At 40.1% G+C, this 18483-nt stretch overlaps 2 protein-coding genes across 3 annotated transcripts; both read right to left on the bottom strand.

The window, feature by feature from the left end:
• Window positions 1-80: 80 nt before the first annotated feature.
• On the bottom strand, window positions 81-6561 carry amer1 (APC membrane recruitment protein 1). Its single transcript, XM_051401759.1, has 2 exons — window positions 6094-6561; window positions 81-4690 (listed from the first exon to the last, which is right to left on the bottom strand). The coding sequence occupies exon 2, from the start codon at window positions 4583-4585 to the stop codon at window positions 1502-1504; it is 3084 nt and encodes a 1027-aa protein (XP_051257719.1). The 5' UTR covers window positions 4586-4690; window positions 6094-6561; the 3' UTR covers window positions 81-1501.
• A 511-nt stretch (window positions 6562-7072) lies between these two features.
• gab3 (GRB2 associated binding protein 3) lies at window positions 7073-18011 on the bottom strand. Of its 2 annotated transcripts, none has more exons than XM_051401898.1 (10): window positions 17848-18011; window positions 14354-14654; window positions 12239-12395; window positions 11681-12141; window positions 11447-11496; window positions 10422-10668; window positions 10008-10098; window positions 9609-9681; window positions 8614-8733; window positions 7073-8053 (listed from the first exon to the last, which is right to left on the bottom strand). In XM_051401898.1, exons 1-10 carry the CDS (start codon window positions 17998-18000, stop codon window positions 7934-7936), a joined length of 1773 nt encoding a protein of 590 aa, XP_051257858.1. In that variant the 5' UTR covers window positions 18001-18011; the 3' UTR covers window positions 7073-7933. The 2 variants fall into 2 exon arrangements, with proteins under 2 accessions (XP_051257858.1, XP_051257859.1); XM_051401899.1 differs by having other exon boundaries at window positions 7073-8050; window positions 17848-18010.
• Window positions 18012-18483: the final 472 nt, after the last annotated feature.

Here is an 18483-nt window from a genome sequence, read left to right as displayed (position 1 = left end):
GGCCCCATGGAGGCTGGGAACTCCCCCATCCCCCTCAATACCAACAAGTGAGAGAACAAGAAAGAATGAAAATGGAGAAATACATGTCTTGTCGTGTTTATTTTAGTGTAAGGCAGTGTTCTACTCTGACAAAACAGTAATAGATTTTCAAGAGGAATCCCTTAATGTAACATGGATGTAACTTTGAAACAATAAAAAAAAAAATCCAAAAAGAATATTGCCAGTTTTTACTAACCATTTGGAATACAATGTTACAGTGTACAAATAGTTGAGAATATAAATACAAATTATTTGACATTTGTTCAATATTATTCAACACTATAAAAAAACGACATCATCGGACAGTTTAACCTCTGACCAATCAAACATTAAATGCACAAGAAAATGATACAAGGTGAAAATACCAGTTTATCTTTTAACATTTCAATTCCAAACAAAATCAAACTACTTTTTTCATTCCACAAGCTTATAGTAATGCAATAATGAGTGCGTCATTTCAGTAAGAATTTTGCACTTCACAGCTAGTCGCTGAAACATTAGCCACAGTAAGGCCAAATTGGCTTATCAGACCAGAAGCAAACGCAATAAGTTTGAGACTAGGTAACACTAGCTTTTTATTCTTTGATTTGTTTTCCTCTACTATTTTATAGACATTTTTCTCTGGCTTACTCTAAACTGTTTCTTCAATGTCTTATGTAAAGCACTTTCATACACAGAAAAACTGTGCGACGTGCTGTACAAACAAAGTACTGAGGCTATCTACAGTGTGTAAATGAAATGGAAACTGAAGTTAGGACATGTTTTATAATGTGGACTGAGCTCTAATCCCTCTCTGTGAATTGAGATATCCCCCTCTGAGGAACTCCTCTTGTGTTGTTGCATTGAAAATTAGGTACATTAAGAGCAGCTACAAACACTAAATTTGATCATGATGACAGGACAAAACTGGAGCAAAGGGAAGTGGTGAAAAAGCAGTAAACACAAACATAAGCCGGCACTTAAAGCATGAGCATACGTGTGTTTTGGGGTGAAGTAAGCAAGACTGGGAAAGCCCAGCTTGGCTGTTCTATGGAAACCAGGCTAACAGATGCCCATTACACAACTGTGGCACTACTATTGATACCTGGATACTGAGGCTACACATGGGTTTAAACATTCTAGTAAAACTTAATAGCTTAATGAGATGAACCTGTGAGCAAAGCAAATGAAACAATTACTTGCATAACTTACTTTCAATGGACTGACAAGTATGTGACGTGTGTGAAGCAAGCAACTGTTACTGTGCAAATGCAGAACATCCCTTTTGACTTCCCAGAAAGATGTACTTGACTCAGCATGATAGCACATAGTTTCAAATATCAACTCATGTCCTGTCTATCACAGTGTACAACAACGTTTCAGAGGAATCAGTTGTGCACGTACAAAGTAAGCAACAATTACTCCTTTGGGTGTAACATAAAAGCACTAATTGGCACATATACACGTAATGAGTGAGAGGCTTTCAATCAAAGGTTGCCTCGGGGAGTTTGCTGCAGGCGACGACATCCCTGGGTGTTCTTGTTTCGCTGAGGACAGCCATTTCTTCTTTAGGCACACCTGCGTTCACAGGACTCCCAGAATGAGATAATCCCTCCCTACTAGCCACTGGTCTGTTCTTACCACACCGATTATAGGGTTGAAGATTAGCGGCTTTACAAAAAATATTCTCAACATCATCTGACACCTCCTCCATCATTCCAGAATAAACAAAGGTGCTATGAGGTAAACAAGGATCTGATTGCAAAGGAAGGCGACACTGCCTATTGTAAAGCTCTGCATTCTGTGAAATTAAATCACAAGACTCTCTGTCCGACACGTTAGAGCATAGATGTTGCGTTCTGCTGTTAGGAAAATCACTGCTGGATGAACTAGAAAATATTTTGTGTTTTACTTGGGCTTGACTGAGACCCTGTACTTTTTCAGTGATTTCCCCATCTGTCAGAGGAAGGCTTAAAGCCATTTCTGACCTTGTTTGCCATGATAAGGCCATAATGCTGCTACTGTCTCTAACCTCCGATGCAGACACGAGTACATTCTTTTTGTAATATGGTGAGGAATCTCTTTCAGAGTCCTTTTCAGTTTGAGGACAAGCTCTGTTCTCTCTGCATGTGTCAGGCATCTTCAACTCGAGGCTTTCTGTGTCCAGAGACCTACTTCTCCTGTCTAGAGACAACGGATTAGGTGTGGACTGACTGACTCTTGTAAGGCCTAGGTGCCGTGGGAGACTAGCAATTGCCCATGTATTACTGATCAGGTTCTGCTCATACAGGTCTAACATTTGATAGTCACATTCAGCAAATGCATCTTTTTGCAGGTAGCTTTCTTCAAATTCCTGATAGGGCGATGAGATGTCCTCCTCCAGTTCCATCTGGATCTGCTCATCGTATTCTCCCTCATTATGCATATCCACTACATCGAATGTGACTATGGTAGGTAAGGCCTGCATATTTGGAGTGAAGGCAGAGTTTGTCTCCGAATCGTCCGCACTGTTTTGCAAGTCACTCAGCATCTGAGAGTGTTTCGTGTAGTCCACAAGTGCTTGAGAGAAACTCACGGTTTGTCCATCATCCAAATCATTGTTACAATCTGGAGACTGAGGGTTGATATTCCTGTATGGTAAAGCCACGGGCTTGTTTTCCTCAAGATGTTGCTCGTTGGGTTCACAAAATGTTTCAAAATCTGGGTCTGATGTACTTCCGAATGATATGCTGCTGTGCCTTTTCTCACAATCCGCATTCATGGATTTTGTTCTTTTTTCCGTGGAAGCAGGCATACTTTCCTCTTCATCAAATACATCCGGCTCCGTATTATTCTTGTTGACTGTTGCTCGTGGTTTTGAATTTAGATTACAGTTTTTATTCGTGCTGACTTCCTGCCGACCAACCACATTTTGTGCCAACTCCGAGGAATTACCGCATGTGCTCGGCCTCTCTAGAAAATCATGAACTTTGTACAGTTCAGCACTTATTTGTAAACGGTTCATTTCTGGGACAAAGGCAGAATGTGTCACACCAACTGGCTCACTTAAATACTCGCACTGTTTTGAACCGGGAAGTTTTGATTTGTTTTCATAATGTGGACTGATGAGGCTCTCATCAGGCGCAAAAAGTTCATAGAGGGCATCACCGCTGTAACTGTCCCTGGGCAATCTGTCTGTCCTTAGTCTGTCCGTTTTTTCTTGTCCTTCATCTGGCCCCGGCGTAGTTGAATCATAGTAGCCCTCGTCACTATTTGGAACAGATTCTTGATGCTCACTTTGAGGAGTCAACACATCAGCAATTGAAGAAGTGTCCATGCCACTGGCTTGCGGTGCACTGTTACTGTTCAGTAAGTCCATATTGTGAGAACTTGTAAGGTCAGCGGTCAAATCGGTGTGGTCTTGATTGCATGTATAGCACATTTCCTCTGACACATTATTTCCCCAGAAATCCTCCTCATCCAAATCTTCTGGTGAGGCCATTTCTTCGCCACCACCCTGATAAGTAAGATAACAAGAAGCCCTCTTTCCTCCATTTCTGCTCCTCTCTCCAGAAACTGTGCTCTCCGTTATGCTGTCATCTTCTTGGTCTGCAATAATGTCCCCGCAGCCAGTGAGTGAATCAAAGCTTTTTAATGATGCAACATCTCCCAAAATCAGGTTTAGCTGATCCGATGAGCCAGCAGGTGTTTCGGACTTCAATACAGGCTCCGACATTGTGTGAAGTTTCAGACAAGGCTCACTATGTCCTCTAGAGCTCTCCTCATAGTCACTGGAAACCAGGGCCACCAAACTCATTTCCTCCATTTGATCATCACACATCTGACCATCAAGCTTAGACTTTAGGCTTTCTTGCTCCACACTCTTCTCTAAAGCCACTGTGTCAATACATTCAGGACCAATGGAAATATCACATATAACGTCTGCAAAATCAGGCACATCAGGCTCAGATCCCAGGCACTCTGTGACATACTGGCTGGTGTTGTCCTGGACAACAGGCACCTCTTTCTTGCAGTGAGGAGAGGTCATTGCAATCATTTCAGTTTTATCCAAGCCAACATTTCGATGGTTTCTGTACTTAAAACTGTTAAAAAGACCCCTTAAACCCCTTTTCTGCCGGGTGAGGGTCAGTGATTTCTGGTCAGCAGTGGGGTGACTACATTCATTGTGGCAGCTACTATGGAGGTCTCCAGCAGAGTCCCTCTGGCTGCAGTACTCAAAATCTCTAGCTGAGGTGTACCCACTTCTCAGATTGTCATCATGACTAACTTTACTTAGCCCATCATGTGTTCTGCTTTTGGTGATGCCTTTCTTAGAAGACCACTTGCTCGGATTTTTACTCCTTCCTCCAAAAAAGCTGGGTAAAATACAGATGCTTTTACGAACTCCAAAGAATGTCAGGGCAGTCCTCCTAAATCTTCCAGATTTCTGGGATTTCACCGTAGCGTTCATCGTATCCGACGGAAGCTCTTCGGTGATGTCATCGGGGCCGCACCTGGAATGCTGTTCGGAGACTGAAGCTAAATCCTTGGTGTTACCCGGTAGCTCGTCTACCTTGCGAGAAGCCATGGTTACCACATTTACAACAGCAGTCCAACAGAAGGCATAGTAGCTGAGTTTTCAGTCAGCTGATAAGATCACTGCAGTGAATGTGTCCTCCATCTGATATGAGCCCTGTATTGAGAAAGTTGAGACCAAGGATCAATCATCAATTAAAGATTCTGGCCACACACAGATTTTTAACTTGCAATTTCTAATACCGTAAAACTTAAATTAATAGCCCGGGCCTCTTTTTGCTTCAGTCACTGAACTCAATCTGCCAAATGGGACAAGCCATTCCTTCTGCTCAGCAAAGATGGGGAATACTATCAAATTGTTTATTTAAACTAGTATGAAAATCATTCATTTGATAATTTGGTGTTTATGGTTTCTGTAAAATGAACTGAATGACTGAATTGTGGAGAATCTAACTAGTGTAATATATTTGTGTAACAAATCTAAGCAGTTTAGAACTTGCTCAAGTGGATGACCCATTGGGCTTTAAGAGGTTTTATACCTCTAAAGAACATCTATAAAATCCAGACCAGGCGTCTAACTAACTGACTGTGTTTAATTGTCAAAATGTGTAGCCTGGTCATAAGCCTATTTTACTTTTGCCATCCTCTTGTATTTTGATATATGAGAGTCATATATGTGTCAGCTAACATTACTCAACTATTTTACTATACACTTTAATGCTTTGTTGTGGTACCTACTACATGCACACTTGTCCTGGTGTATTCTCTGGTCCAGGAATCTGCTATAGTTCGTTTGTGTGTTGTTTCTGTTATTTTGCTGCAACTTTTTAGATTGTTTGTTGCTACCTTTGATCCAAGTAGGCTCACTTCAACTTGGACTCTGGTTAATAGTAATACTGTATACAAACTGTAAAACTACAGCCCAGTGACTTTAGTTTAAACTCCTTTACATCATCAATAAAAAGCTTATATGCCTAAACAAATTAGTGCATTAATTAAAACATTTTATTTTTTAATTGAATTTTTCATCTTTACATATACATTCACATACTGAATCTTTCATCTGTGTTTTGGTTATTTGTGTTTTTTGTATATTTTTCAAGTATGTTATTATGTAATTATATGTTGTTTTGTGGGAAAATAAAACTAAACCAATAAATACAACTTCAATAATGTATATCTAAACTTATGTGCATTCCAGAGAAAGACTAAGACAGACACAGATAAAACTACCTAACATTTATATTTAGTAATATTAAGTGACTGATTGAACGTTAATCTAAGATGAAATAAAATCCTCATTGTGGTTTCTGGTTTGGTGCTCAGGTGATACAGCAACAGGCTAGAGATGGCACTACGCTACAGCTGTGACCAGAGGTGGAAGGTGGGTCGAAAATACTCCAAAAATGCCCTTTAGGAGAGACAACAGACCGAAGCTAACCTTGAATCCAGTCCAACTACCAGAGCCAGTTCGGGACCGTAGTGAAGAAACCAAAGTGAACGCCACATTAGCGCTTTCAAACGATAAAGCTAAATGAGTCCCAAAGTAAACACACTCACCAACTAAAGCCAAAACCTCTCTGAACGGACTTCTTGTTGGTTTCTCGCCCCGGAGACGTGCTTAGCTCTCAGTGCATCCTTCCCGGTAACCCTCACTTGGAATTCAACTTCTGGTTGCTGCAGTCGGCTTGTGGTCGACTCGGGCCCCGGAGCAGTTCCGAGCAGATACGGTGTTTCATTTGTTTCCTTGCTACCGTTAGCTAGCCGCGTTAAGCCCACTCACCAGTGTGTGCTGCAGTCTGTGGCTGTAATGTGAGCGGCTGCTAACGCTGGGTAACGTTAAACCACATCGCAGCAAAGCACTGTGGGAGAAATACACGGGGATTGGATTAGTGTGTGTAGTTAAGCCACGCACCCATTTTACTTGAGATGTTCTCAATAAAACCCCAGCGTTTAAATGCTGGATGATGACTTCCTCTCCCGACTTCTCAGGTAATTCTCCCAAATCTCCTCTCGTGACTCTCCTCTCGGCGCATGCTAGTGACGCAACATGTGTGTAACGTGTGATTTATAACATTATAATAATAATGATAATAATAATAATAATAATAATAATAATGATGATGATGATGATGATGATGATAACTAACCTTATAAAAATACGCATCAGCAGCATAATAATGCTATTAATAATATAATATTTCATCTCATATTTGTATGTTTGATAAAATGCTATGCTAATATTTTTTATATATAAAACTAATAGAGTTCCCTCATCAAAACGCATTTCTATCAATTCCGAAAATATCTATACTTATACTGCTAAAACAGAACTTGGGTAAGCCCAAGTCTATCTATCTATCTATCTATCTATCTAAAATTATATAATGCTACACATTGTATATCATTATGTATATAAATAACTGTATATATTGTTTTATATGTGTCATCTTTTGTTCTCTGTGTGTAGCATGAAGGACTGCAAACTGCATGGAGAAGGGAACCGTGATGAGGTGTAATGAAAAATATCACTCATCTGTGAATTAAGATTTTTTTTTTCAAAATATAAATTTTATTTATATGCAGCAGGACATAGACATAAGAACACGCAACAGGGGAGACACATACACAAGACAAAAAAAAAAAAAAAACATAATATATTTAAATAAATTACCAAAACACAATAAATAAAAAAACAGCAACAACAAGATGTAAAGGGAATTGCCTCATGACCGTAATATTTAACTAGAAGGAAGATATGGAGAGTATAACAAGAGGTTTTCAAACCTCGAGAAGGTTTATGGGGATATAGAGGAGATAATGTTGTTTCCACAATCTCTTGGTGTAATCACAGTACCAAAACAAGTGAAAACATATTTAATATGAAGGTCACAGACGGAGCACTTCACTTCAGGTTTAGGAGAAGGAGAAAGCTCAGGATGGATCCTTTTCATTCATGATACATAACGGGGGAGAAATACATTTAAAAAAAAACATTTTAGCATTAAAATATTTTCCTCTTTGCGGTCACATTTACTATACATACATTTACAGCAAGTCTCACTGAATTTTAACAAGTAAGCAGTATGATGCCCTTTTCAAAATTTGGTAAAACCTTATGCTACAGTAGAAAATCACCGTGATACAGTGCACAATCTGGAATTATTTACAGTACAGATTTACTGAGAGTTAATTAACTTTTTACAGTGCAATTTGGTGTTTCCACCCCGCAAACAAGCATCAAACAGCTTATTTACGGTTGTGCTTTTATTTTAATACTGTTTTTCAAAGTGCTTTTAAATAGTTTTTGGTCCTCTTCATTTATGTCCTCCTTGCTGGTGTTGTTGTTGGTCTTCTGAAAACCGAGTGTTCCTGATTTTTTTCATAATGTATTTTCCATTTATGTTTTTGACTGTCGGACATCTGTCCACTCCATTTTGGTGTTTTGCAGTGCCTGAGTCTTCTTCTCATCCACCTGCACATAATCCACTCTGTTTTCATCAGACAGAAAAGGCTTCTGCTAGACATAGAGAGGGCGAGATGAGGAGACAGCAATGTGAATACTAACTTATTAACTTAACTTATTTACTAAATTAACTTAGTACAAGGATGCATGACAGATAAATCTGATATTTTACAGCATTTTATGGCTGCAACTGCATTTTAGTTGTAAATATTTTCCTTACATCAATGATTTGGATTGATTCATTAACATAAACCATAAACATACCTGCCTGGACAGAATGAATAACATTGTTAAGCAATTTAAGCGTGTGTAGGTTAATATGCAACTTGTATATTTAACAGCCAAGGGACATTAATAAACATTAACTAATTGACATAAACGGTCAAAAAAGTTCCCAGTGTGAAACTGTTTATTTCTATGAATTACAGAATGGACGTCTGGCCACCTCGCACCCTATCAAGGGCTAGATTTGGCTCATGGACCTCAAGTTGAGTATCACTGGTCTACTGCTGCACAATGGTGCAAAACATTGAGTCTACACATTGAAAGATGGGGGATTTTATCTTTCTTTTTGATAATAATACGCCAATGTAATTTATCTGATCAAAACATACCTTCTGCACAGGAGACGGGGATGCGGAATTGAAATCCAGTGACAAATAATCAAGGTTGGATCTTCTCGCCCAGGATTGAACCGCTCCGTCAAAGGTGAGACCGGACTGTTGCATTGACTCCTGTCAGAGAAAGAAACAGATGAAGACCTTGCTGAATTATCAGTGTTCCCGGTTAAAATGATCTTAAATAAGTAAAAAGTCAATTTTTCCAGTTTTTAGTTGTCAATCAAATTTTATATGTGCTGCATTATTAGTTAGAAAAAGCTACTTCTGTCCACAGTGCATCCACTTGATGCATGTCAGCAAGAAAGCCCAGCTCACCGATACATGAATTAAATGCTTTTCTTAAAACTTTAATTCTGGGAAGATTAATTACATATTCACCCATTCCAGGAACAGACTTGTACAACACACCCTGAAAGGTCCCCAGCGCGATTACAATTTGCTGAGCAAAATATTTTCGGAACACACAGTAATTTTCCACACCCACATTCTTATTTAGCTGTGTGGAGGTTAGAGCACTTTTTCCCACTCACAAATGATCCTACAATTACAAGAATGTCAGATGTTCCTCTTTTTTAGGGTTCTGTAAAACAAAACCTAGTGGCATGAGGTCCAGAATTATCTAGAAAATGTTTTCAGTGATTTAAAGGTTGAAAAGGTTTTGCAGTGTTATGTTTTGTTGCTATGCAGATTTGCCCAAACACGGCAATATAATCAAAATATGATCACGCATAGTTTTACATTTTGTGGGCCAGTTATCAGCAAAAAGTGGATGATTCATATGTTGAAATAAGATACACGACAAAGGGAGGGGAAGAGGAGGGACGACCTAATAAGCTACATTAAAAGTATAATACCATCAGCACTACTTCCAATCATAAATTATTATTGATAATGTCCAGGTCTTTGCAAGTCAAATTGCACTATATCTTTTTGGTGCATTGAAAGAAACAAAAAAAAAGTGTTTTCACTACTGTAAACAGAAATTTTACCATTGCAGTGCAGTTTGTGTCTTCATCTCTTGGTATGATCGTGTTTTCAAGTCTTCTTTCAAGAGGTAAAAAGCTGAAAACACACAACAAAAACAAAAATCTGTCTGAATTTATGTCAGATTAGAAACCAACTATGACGTTTTACAAATAGAAACTGAGAAACTGAATATCATCATTGAGTTGGGTAAGTATATTTATTATATTTATTTCTTTAGTTATTCATATTTTCTGAAGCTGTCAAAGTTTTTTTAGGGTCATTAATATTTGTAAAAAGAAGATCAATCAAAGTTGAAAAACACACAAAATGCTGGGGTAAAAAATCCCTCTATAGGGTAATTTTTAGCTCACATCTATATAGTCAGACAGACTTTGTGGATAAAGATACTTTGTTTTTCTCACCATGATTCAGTCATCGCCCTGCTCAAAGGTAGATGAGTGGGACATTCTGTGATTGTAGAGAGGCCTCTCAAGTCAAGAGGTGGGGGTCGAGCTGTGAACCAAGAAAAGACAAAGTAACAGGATTGGTTGTAATTTGCCACGGAAAGGACAGCTTTTCAAACGTGTCATGATCACTGTATTAAAAAAAAGTCTGTGTATCTGATATCTGCCTGAATCCTGTACTGGTATTTACAGCTATGTATCATTAGCACAGCGATGCAGACAAGGATCAGAATTGTAATTGTAAAACCCTGTTTAAAGCTGAACAGGGAGCACATACTCAAAAACATCATAAAGACAAGTGAGAAATAAAAGCTCAGTTTTGTACACAATGCCATTTAACATTAAACCAACCATAGCTGTTACAAGTCTCACCTCTCCTCAAGCGAGGCTTGAGATGCCGGTGAATTGGAGGTGGTGGAACATCTCCAGGTGGACACACTAGTGGGCTGAGAGTGGTGGAAGACTCAGCATTGCTATTTGCATTGAGGAAACTGAAAGTCCTGGGGCTCATAGGGATGTAACCATCACATTCAGTGGTGGTGACAGAGGGAGAAGGGGAAGCCATGGGGACATATGACTCATCCTGGTAGTTTTGAACTTGTACTGTATTTAAACAAGGCTGTTGAAAGACAAAGCATCATGAGATCAGAATGCACTATACTGTCATTTTGGTACAACTGGAACATTTGTTAAGGCCGCTGTGTGTTGATGTTTTTATCTGTAGAGAAATTATACTACTACGTAGGGTGCTAAAATAGAACATTTTCAAATCCCACAATGGTTTTAAAGGGATGGTTCGACAGAGTCAGACGAGTAGATCGACACCACTGTGATGTCTATATAAAGCTACAGCAAGCAGCAAGTTAGCTAAGCTTTGCACAAAGGCAGGAAACGGGGAGAAACAGCTAGCCTGGGTCTGTCCAACGGTAACAAAATCTGCCTACTAAAGCTCCCTAATGCATACATTATATCACATTTGTTTAATATGCAAAACAACTAAATGTTAAAAGTTAAAAGTGGCCGTGGTTCTGTGGTTATGTGTTGGCCTATTGGTTGGCCAGGCACAGGGACTTCCTGGAGTCTTGTCATCACGGTGAGGTTGCCAGGAAACCAGCAAAAACTCCAGGTATGGTAGGCTAAGTTAACCACCTCTAAGCCAACCATCTATAGTGTTATAGCTCCAGCAGAACCTCCAGGAAGTTACTGTCTGTTTTTCAGATTGAACAAATTAGTTATATACTGTGTCTAGTCTTTGTGCTAAGCTAAGCGTAGCAGCTGCTAGCTGTAGTTTTACATTTATGGCACGGACATGTGAGTGGTATCAATCTTCTCAGCTAACGCTCAGCAAGAAAGCAAATAGTTCAAGATCTCTTAAAAAGTGTTTATGATTATCTTACCAAATTAAGACTCTGTCTCCTGTTCCTCATCAATCTACTTTCAGCATCTCCTTAAAAAAAAAGAATTATTGATAACATTAGTTTACATTCTCAATAGTACAATTAGCTATCATCGACATTAATCTGTATGCTTCCCCGTCATAAAAGCACCAGGATTATGTTTAATTTTGTTGGGCCCAGCTTTCACAGTTTTTGTATTATGCATTCTGTGTGACCTTCCTATTGAGGACATACCCATTCTGAAATGGTCCAGGCTTGACAAAGAGGTCCTCCGGGAAAATAAAGCACCATGGCTTGAGAAATGGCGTGCACTCATTGGCCTCGACCTGTTAAGTCCTTCGTCACTTAGCTGCTCTGACGGGTGACTGGGCTTGGGTGGCAGCGGAGGAGGTGTTACTCTGTCACTAGTTGCATCAAACGACGCAGAAGAGTAAGGTTTGTCAAACTGGAAGACACTTGCGGCACAGTGACGTAGTGGAGATGACGAGGATGACGGTAAAGCCATGGAGGTGCACGGAGCGCTGAATGGAGGGTTGGTCAATCGTCCTTGGGGGAAAAGAGCTAGACTGGGGCTAGCATGTGAGATGGAGGATGAAGAGGAATCGTTGTAAAGAGGTGAGGGCACCATGTCCTTGACAGCATCATCTGATGACTTCTGCTCCAGAGAGATCTCAGAGTTTGAAAAGCTGTCATGTCTACAATTATGGGGAAAAAATGAAAACATTGTATTTGTTAAACATGAGATATTGCCCTGATTTCATATGTGTCTGAGGTTTTACAGATTGCACATACCTACTAGTGCTTACACTCCCCGTCTCACACTGCGAGAGAAAGAGGTAGTCCAGTGGGTGACTGGAATCTAGCTGGCTTGATACGGACACTCTGTCGGAGCTGTCAGGTGACGGCTGAAGGGAGGTGGGGGTGTGAGGAAAGCCTTCCTCTGAGCTCTCTGTTGGGACCAAGCAGAGAGGGAGAGAGAGCATGTAGTCTCTGAAATGTTACAAGCACTAAGGAATAATAAGAAAACTGCCATCATGCTGACACCAAAGGCTAGCTAAAGCGTGCAAACCTATACGCTGACACGCACTAGGTTGCTCCCAGCCTGTACTCACATTTACAACAAACAGCAGGTGAATTTGAAGAGAGGAATGGTATTTTTCTTTTTTTTTTTTTGCAGGCACATTGAAAGTAGACAAGTATGAGCCCTGCTCCCTCTTTTGTTTATATATTCTTCAATCTTTTAGTCAGATTGGCCCTCGCTCAGAAATTTGTCTCATTCCATTTCACCCAAGGCCACTGAGTCAAGGCTTTCCCTGCAGAACCATGTGGGGGAAAAAAATCTTTGCATGTTCTTATGAAACATTTGCTACACTTAAAAGATGTTTGTGGGGGTTGAACAACCTTTTATATTCCTTTGCAAAAGTTATGAGATGCCACCGCACAGAACTCTTTAGAGATCCAGGCAGGATCTACTGCTAAACTACACTGTCTGATAACCCTGAATTAAAGCAACATAACTTTATTCTAAAATTCTATAAAAACTACAGCAACAAACTGTCTGACAGTGTTAAGTGTGTGGAATATAATTTTGCATTATAATCCATGACTTGTGTGTGTTTTTCTGAGACCAAAATGTGATTTAGGGTAACATGCAGGGAAAGCATATCAGCAACTCTGCATCGTTGCTCTATCTCCTTCACACAGATGACAGTGTTCTAACAGACAAGTCTCCTTACACATATACAGTGGTCAAATCACATGTCAGTTGAAGGCAGTAAAAAGCAGGACTTAATAATGATATACAAAAAAATCAACCCACAAAAGATGACATTTACTTTTGTGCAGCCCCAAAGCACGTTCACGGAAATGATACAAAACTCTCATTATTTATCTGTAAATTTGAATGTGACCCGGTTCCCTGTTGATCTGCTGTTATCTCCTCTAATACAGCTTCAGCATCAGGCTGCGTGACAGGCACGCAGCAACTGCAACGTTTTTTTCTGTTAGAAACATCTTCTGCGCACAGACAACAGTCTGATTTATGATAAAATATGAGGTCACGCTTTGTCTTCCAGTCATTAAACCATGTAGATTGCTTGACAGGAGCAGTCATCTAAAATCATTTCCATTCCAGGAGAGTTGTGTAAAATAATGCAACTTTGGCTTGTTGTTGTTGCTGTTGCTGCTGTAGAAAGCAGACAAGAAATGGTTTTGAACCACAGTGTTATGACGTGAGATTATGTGCTGGTTCAGGAGCTCAGTTACAGAGAAATTTATCAGCCCGAAAGATTGTGGGAAGCACCCACCGTTTTCTAGTCCACCACTCCAACCACAAGCCCTGATCGAGCAATTTACATCCTCAAATCTTTATTTTCCCCTTAAATGTTTCCTATGGGGTATTTAAATTCCTCCTGATTGAAAAATGTAGAATAATCCAGATTTGTACATTATTTTATAAATGTTGATGCCTTCAGAATGTTTGGGAACTTTATCAAAACGGATAATGAATCAGGGTTGAAGAATGCACAGCAGTTCACTGTGAATAGTAATCAACACACCCGTGGGTGCAGTAGATTTACACACTGTCTCAGTCAAAGCTGCATGTTTTTGCGGCAAGATCTAACCATATCCAATGCACTTTGCTGAAAGATCTGGTGAGTTGTCAGTAAATTGCAACCTTAAATTTACACCCAAGACTAATCTGTGATGCTTTTACAGAAATCCAGACCACATTGACCTGATTCTCAAGTTTGACGCTTCCTATGTGGGGACAAGTAACACCAATTTCTTTTGGGCTGGCTGCGGTGGATTCTGGGTGAATCTACTGAATTGCAACAAGTAAACTAAGACTAAATTAAAAAGTCTGGCCAAGTGCAGCTTTAGAATTGAATCTTTCTTTGTATTTACCTGCATCCTCTAGACTCCCAAAGTGGCAAATTTGACTGATGCTACTGATCCAGCTGTTCATCTCCTCTTCAGTTTTGGCCACTAGGTAAAAAACACGAGATGAGGTCTTCACCACAAAGAGGTGCTTCCCATGGAAATCTCGCTTTATCCTCAGCTGCCCGTTCAGCATTTCGACCTCACACTCCTTCAGGTCAATGATACGGATTGGCTTTTTGGAGTTCTTACTTTGATAATACTCCAGCACATCAGGATTACCGCTCATGCGACCTCTTCGAAGCACAAACCAGCGTTTCCTCCACGCCTGCAGGAGAGAAGAGCAAACAGTCCATCATGGAGTTGCTTTTAAGTTTCAGCTTTATCCTTATATTATTCACAGCACTGCATGATTCTGCTAACAGATAACAGTTGAAGTCTCCCTTTTCCCCCTTCCACCACCATTTTATTAGTCATGACCAGTCATGGGAATTAGATCACAGCTCCTGCTCACAACAGCTAACTTCGCAACTTTAAACTCAATTTTTTGCTTTTGATATGGTCAGTAAGCGGAACTTCAACTGAAATTTCCCAGAAGTACAGAGAAGAGGAAGTTCACTGTATTTAGCAGAAAATGTCTAACACAACGAAAGAGGTATTTATACAGTACTCAGTTGGTATACTTTTACTGAGGACTGAAAGCTGAATACTGAAACTGTTAACAGCTATTTATAACTCCAAAGATCTACTTGTAATCCCACTACCTAAAGGGTGCAAGTCAGCCCAGTCGTGTAGGTGTCACATTTCATATTTAAAAGCAGTGATGATTAAAGCAACCTCATGAAAAGAGCAAAGCTATAGATATCATGTTCACACTTGGTTTTGTGGCTTTGTGCACACGGTCAGGGCGAAGCCTCTCCTGGTATTTCGGTGGTGTGAAGACTTTTCTGCATGTATACAATCTGCTCCTGCTCAAGTAGTCAGTTGGTAATGGGTGATGTGTGTTTATACCAGGAAATGGTTAGACACACCACCACACTTTGCTACATTTTAGAGGAAACCGTAACTAGACATTTGTTTTGAATATGGAAAGGTTTGTGCTCAGCTAAACTGTTTTGTATATCCAGGTGCATCTGATAGAAGTAGATGGTGAATGTAGAAGCTCATCCAAAAATAGAAAAAAGACAGAGTACTTCAGAAAGTTTTACTGTTTTCATTAAAACAGATCTTTTCTTTCTGGTACCTGCAGGCTGATGGGCACAGACATTTTAAGGGGCTGTTTGCTCTGACCTGAAAAAACCCATGTACCATGAACCTGAAATATGGTCATTTAACTAAACATAAATCAATTCAAAATGTGTACATAGTTTTAAATTTGAAAGACAAATGAAATGGAAGAAAATGCATTCCATTTAATTTCTGGTTACAAACAGCAGAAGCTGTTAAGCATTCATTTTCGTTGTTTTGAATGTAGCCTGCTGCCTATGTGTTAGCCAGCTGGCATATGGATTATATGGTAATTTAATTTGGTCTAACTTTAGCAGTTATCGGTATTTATGCAGTCACAACAGCAAAAATAAAACTCCCCCCCCCCCCAGATAGGCAGCTCAGCCAAAGAGGGAAAATGGGCTGTTGCTCGGGCAACTTTAGCCCGGCCTTGTGCACGTCCTTGTTCCCCAATGTGGATAACATAACAATAACAATAAAAAACAACTTAGCCCATGGTTCGCTGAATAGTTTTATAGTTTATAACAGTATCTCATGGCCTTAAGTGGATCATGTTTGCTTAGTTGTCATTATGTGACCTATACTTGGGTTGAAAATGCTGGTAATGGTAATTTATGGTAATAAATGGTAAAACAAATTCTATTCTTTTTTTTTTCTTTTGAAATCTCCAAGGTCAGTAATGAACCCTCAAGGTGGTTTATATTAACGCTCATAATAGGCCTTTTTCACAGCAGACATTTGGACTTTTCATAGCAGTAGGGGAAGGGTGTTTGTACTAGCATTAATGACGTCTCAGTCCCAGTAGGTCAAGACAAGTGTGATAGCGAGCCAGCAGCTAAATAGATTTCAGCCATCATCTTTTCCTGCTGGGCCCAAATGTTATCAGTGATGTGTAGGTTAAAATGTCGCCAATATCCACTCTCAGAAGTCTCAAAATGATATTATCAACGATGCTTAGTATGACGTATTAGATGTCTATATAGAGTACTTAATTTCCTGTGTGACCTTGGGGAATGGAAGTTATTTTTTTCTCACATTTCCTCAAAAGTAGCAATGAAACCAAATGACAGCCAAAGTGAAAGGTGCAGTGTAATATTTCTATTGGCTTTCAGGTAGTGGATATAAGTATATGTCTCGATACAAGACACCCATGAGTAGGGCACCACACACTGTAGTGGACTGGACACGGCAGATAACCGTTAAATGCACATTTATCATGGCAGAAAGTGGAAATGCAACAGACCTTGTTCCGCGTCAGAAGGGCCTGAGCCTGAATTGTTCTGATACTGTTTCTAAACAAGGCACCAAAGTAAAACCAAGGAGCTGCAGCCAAATTTAGCAACACAGCAACCAACCAAACAAACACCTCTGTGAACACCACAACACAAGATTTTTATTCCATTTGATAACACCACAGACCAAGATAGCCTAAATTTCCATAATGATATGTGCCTAACTTGACATTTGAATAATAAGGCAGATAGTGCGCCTGTCTGTACAACAGCCAGAAAAAACATGCATTTATTGTTTTCTCTGGCATCAACAGGATTTGCATAGTGTGCTAAAATAAGTTTCTATTTCCCGCCCCAAACCCCATCAGAGCGCACGCAGACCTCCACCCACCCTTTCCCTGCACTGCTGTTGACAAATGGCCTTCCTCCTCCTCCATTCGTACAGAGGAAGTGCAAACAGCCATCATAAAGCTGGACTATTTCTGCTTGCAACTTAAGTCTGAAGTGTCTGACTGTCTCTGACATTACTTCCCATGTTTCACAATACACATGCTCATTACACAAACACATACACACATAGCAGAGTGCGTGGCCAGCCCAGTGTTATCACATGACCCCAACAACCACAAAACAGTGACGGCTGTATGCTGTTCATGTAGGCAATTACATGTATTTGCTGTAGGAGTAAATCCCATCTCTGTCTGAAGTACATCTGCAGTTTGTCACACATTATTATTGTCAGGATACATTGTTGTTACAACTGTAAAGTGCATCCACAAGCCACAACGCTAAAGTAAGGCGTTATGATAGAAATGAGGAAGGTGACATAAGGGAGATTGAATGACAACTCAGTTTAACAAAAGCATATAAACCCACAGTATGTTTCTAAATCATCATTCCACATTGTAACACACACTGGCATACACACACACACACACACACACACACACACACACACACACACCCGCATACACACACAAACACAAGGCTCAGCAGCACAACCTGGCATCCCCACTGCTGCTAGAGGACATAAACAAGCGTCCGGTGTGTACTCCTACTCACAAATCTCTTTAGTTTCTTCTCCGGGGGGGATTTAATGAGCCAGCCGGTGCAGACCACATCCCCAGCACTCATCTTGACTGCAGAGCGCGTCGTCCTCACGGCTGCTGCTGCTGCTGCTGCTGCTGCTGTGAAACTGAGAGCACTGCGAAGCATATCCTGTGTGCTGGTATTCAGCCTAGCCACTCCAAAAGGAGGAAGTCAAGAAATTGATCACACTGACAGAGAGAGAGAGAGAGAGAGAGAGAGAGAGAGAGAGAGAGAGAGAGAGAGAGAGAGAGAGAGAGAGAGAGAGAGAGAGAGAGAGAGAGAGAGAGAGAAAAGGAGAAAAATACTACACATAAAGAGGTTTGACAGGTTTGAGGTTTGAGTCGTTTTGACTGGTAACATACACCGGGCTGAGTCACTTGCTGTTAAAATCTTATCTTAAGGTTTTATACAATAAACAGATTCCATTTCTTCCTATGTTGCAATGTTGTTTGTTTGTCCTGTGTGGTTTCTGAACTCTTCAGAAACCAAAAGTGGTTTTAACAGTGGATATCTGATGAAAACACTGACCTGCCTTACTTTGATGCTTAATGATAAACTAATAAGGGATTATTTCTATATGAGTTTTCAGGAAGGTTGTGGTGCAGACAG

This window comes from Dicentrarchus labrax, unplaced genomic scaffold, assembly GCF_905237075.1.
Source record: "Dicentrarchus labrax unplaced genomic scaffold, dlabrax2021, whole genome shotgun sequence".
Taxonomy (NCBI): domain Eukaryota; kingdom Metazoa; phylum Chordata; class Actinopteri; family Moronidae; genus Dicentrarchus; species Dicentrarchus labrax.
The sequence above is the reverse complement of the archived record's forward strand: the minus strand, read 5'-3'. Positions and strand labels throughout refer to the sequence as shown.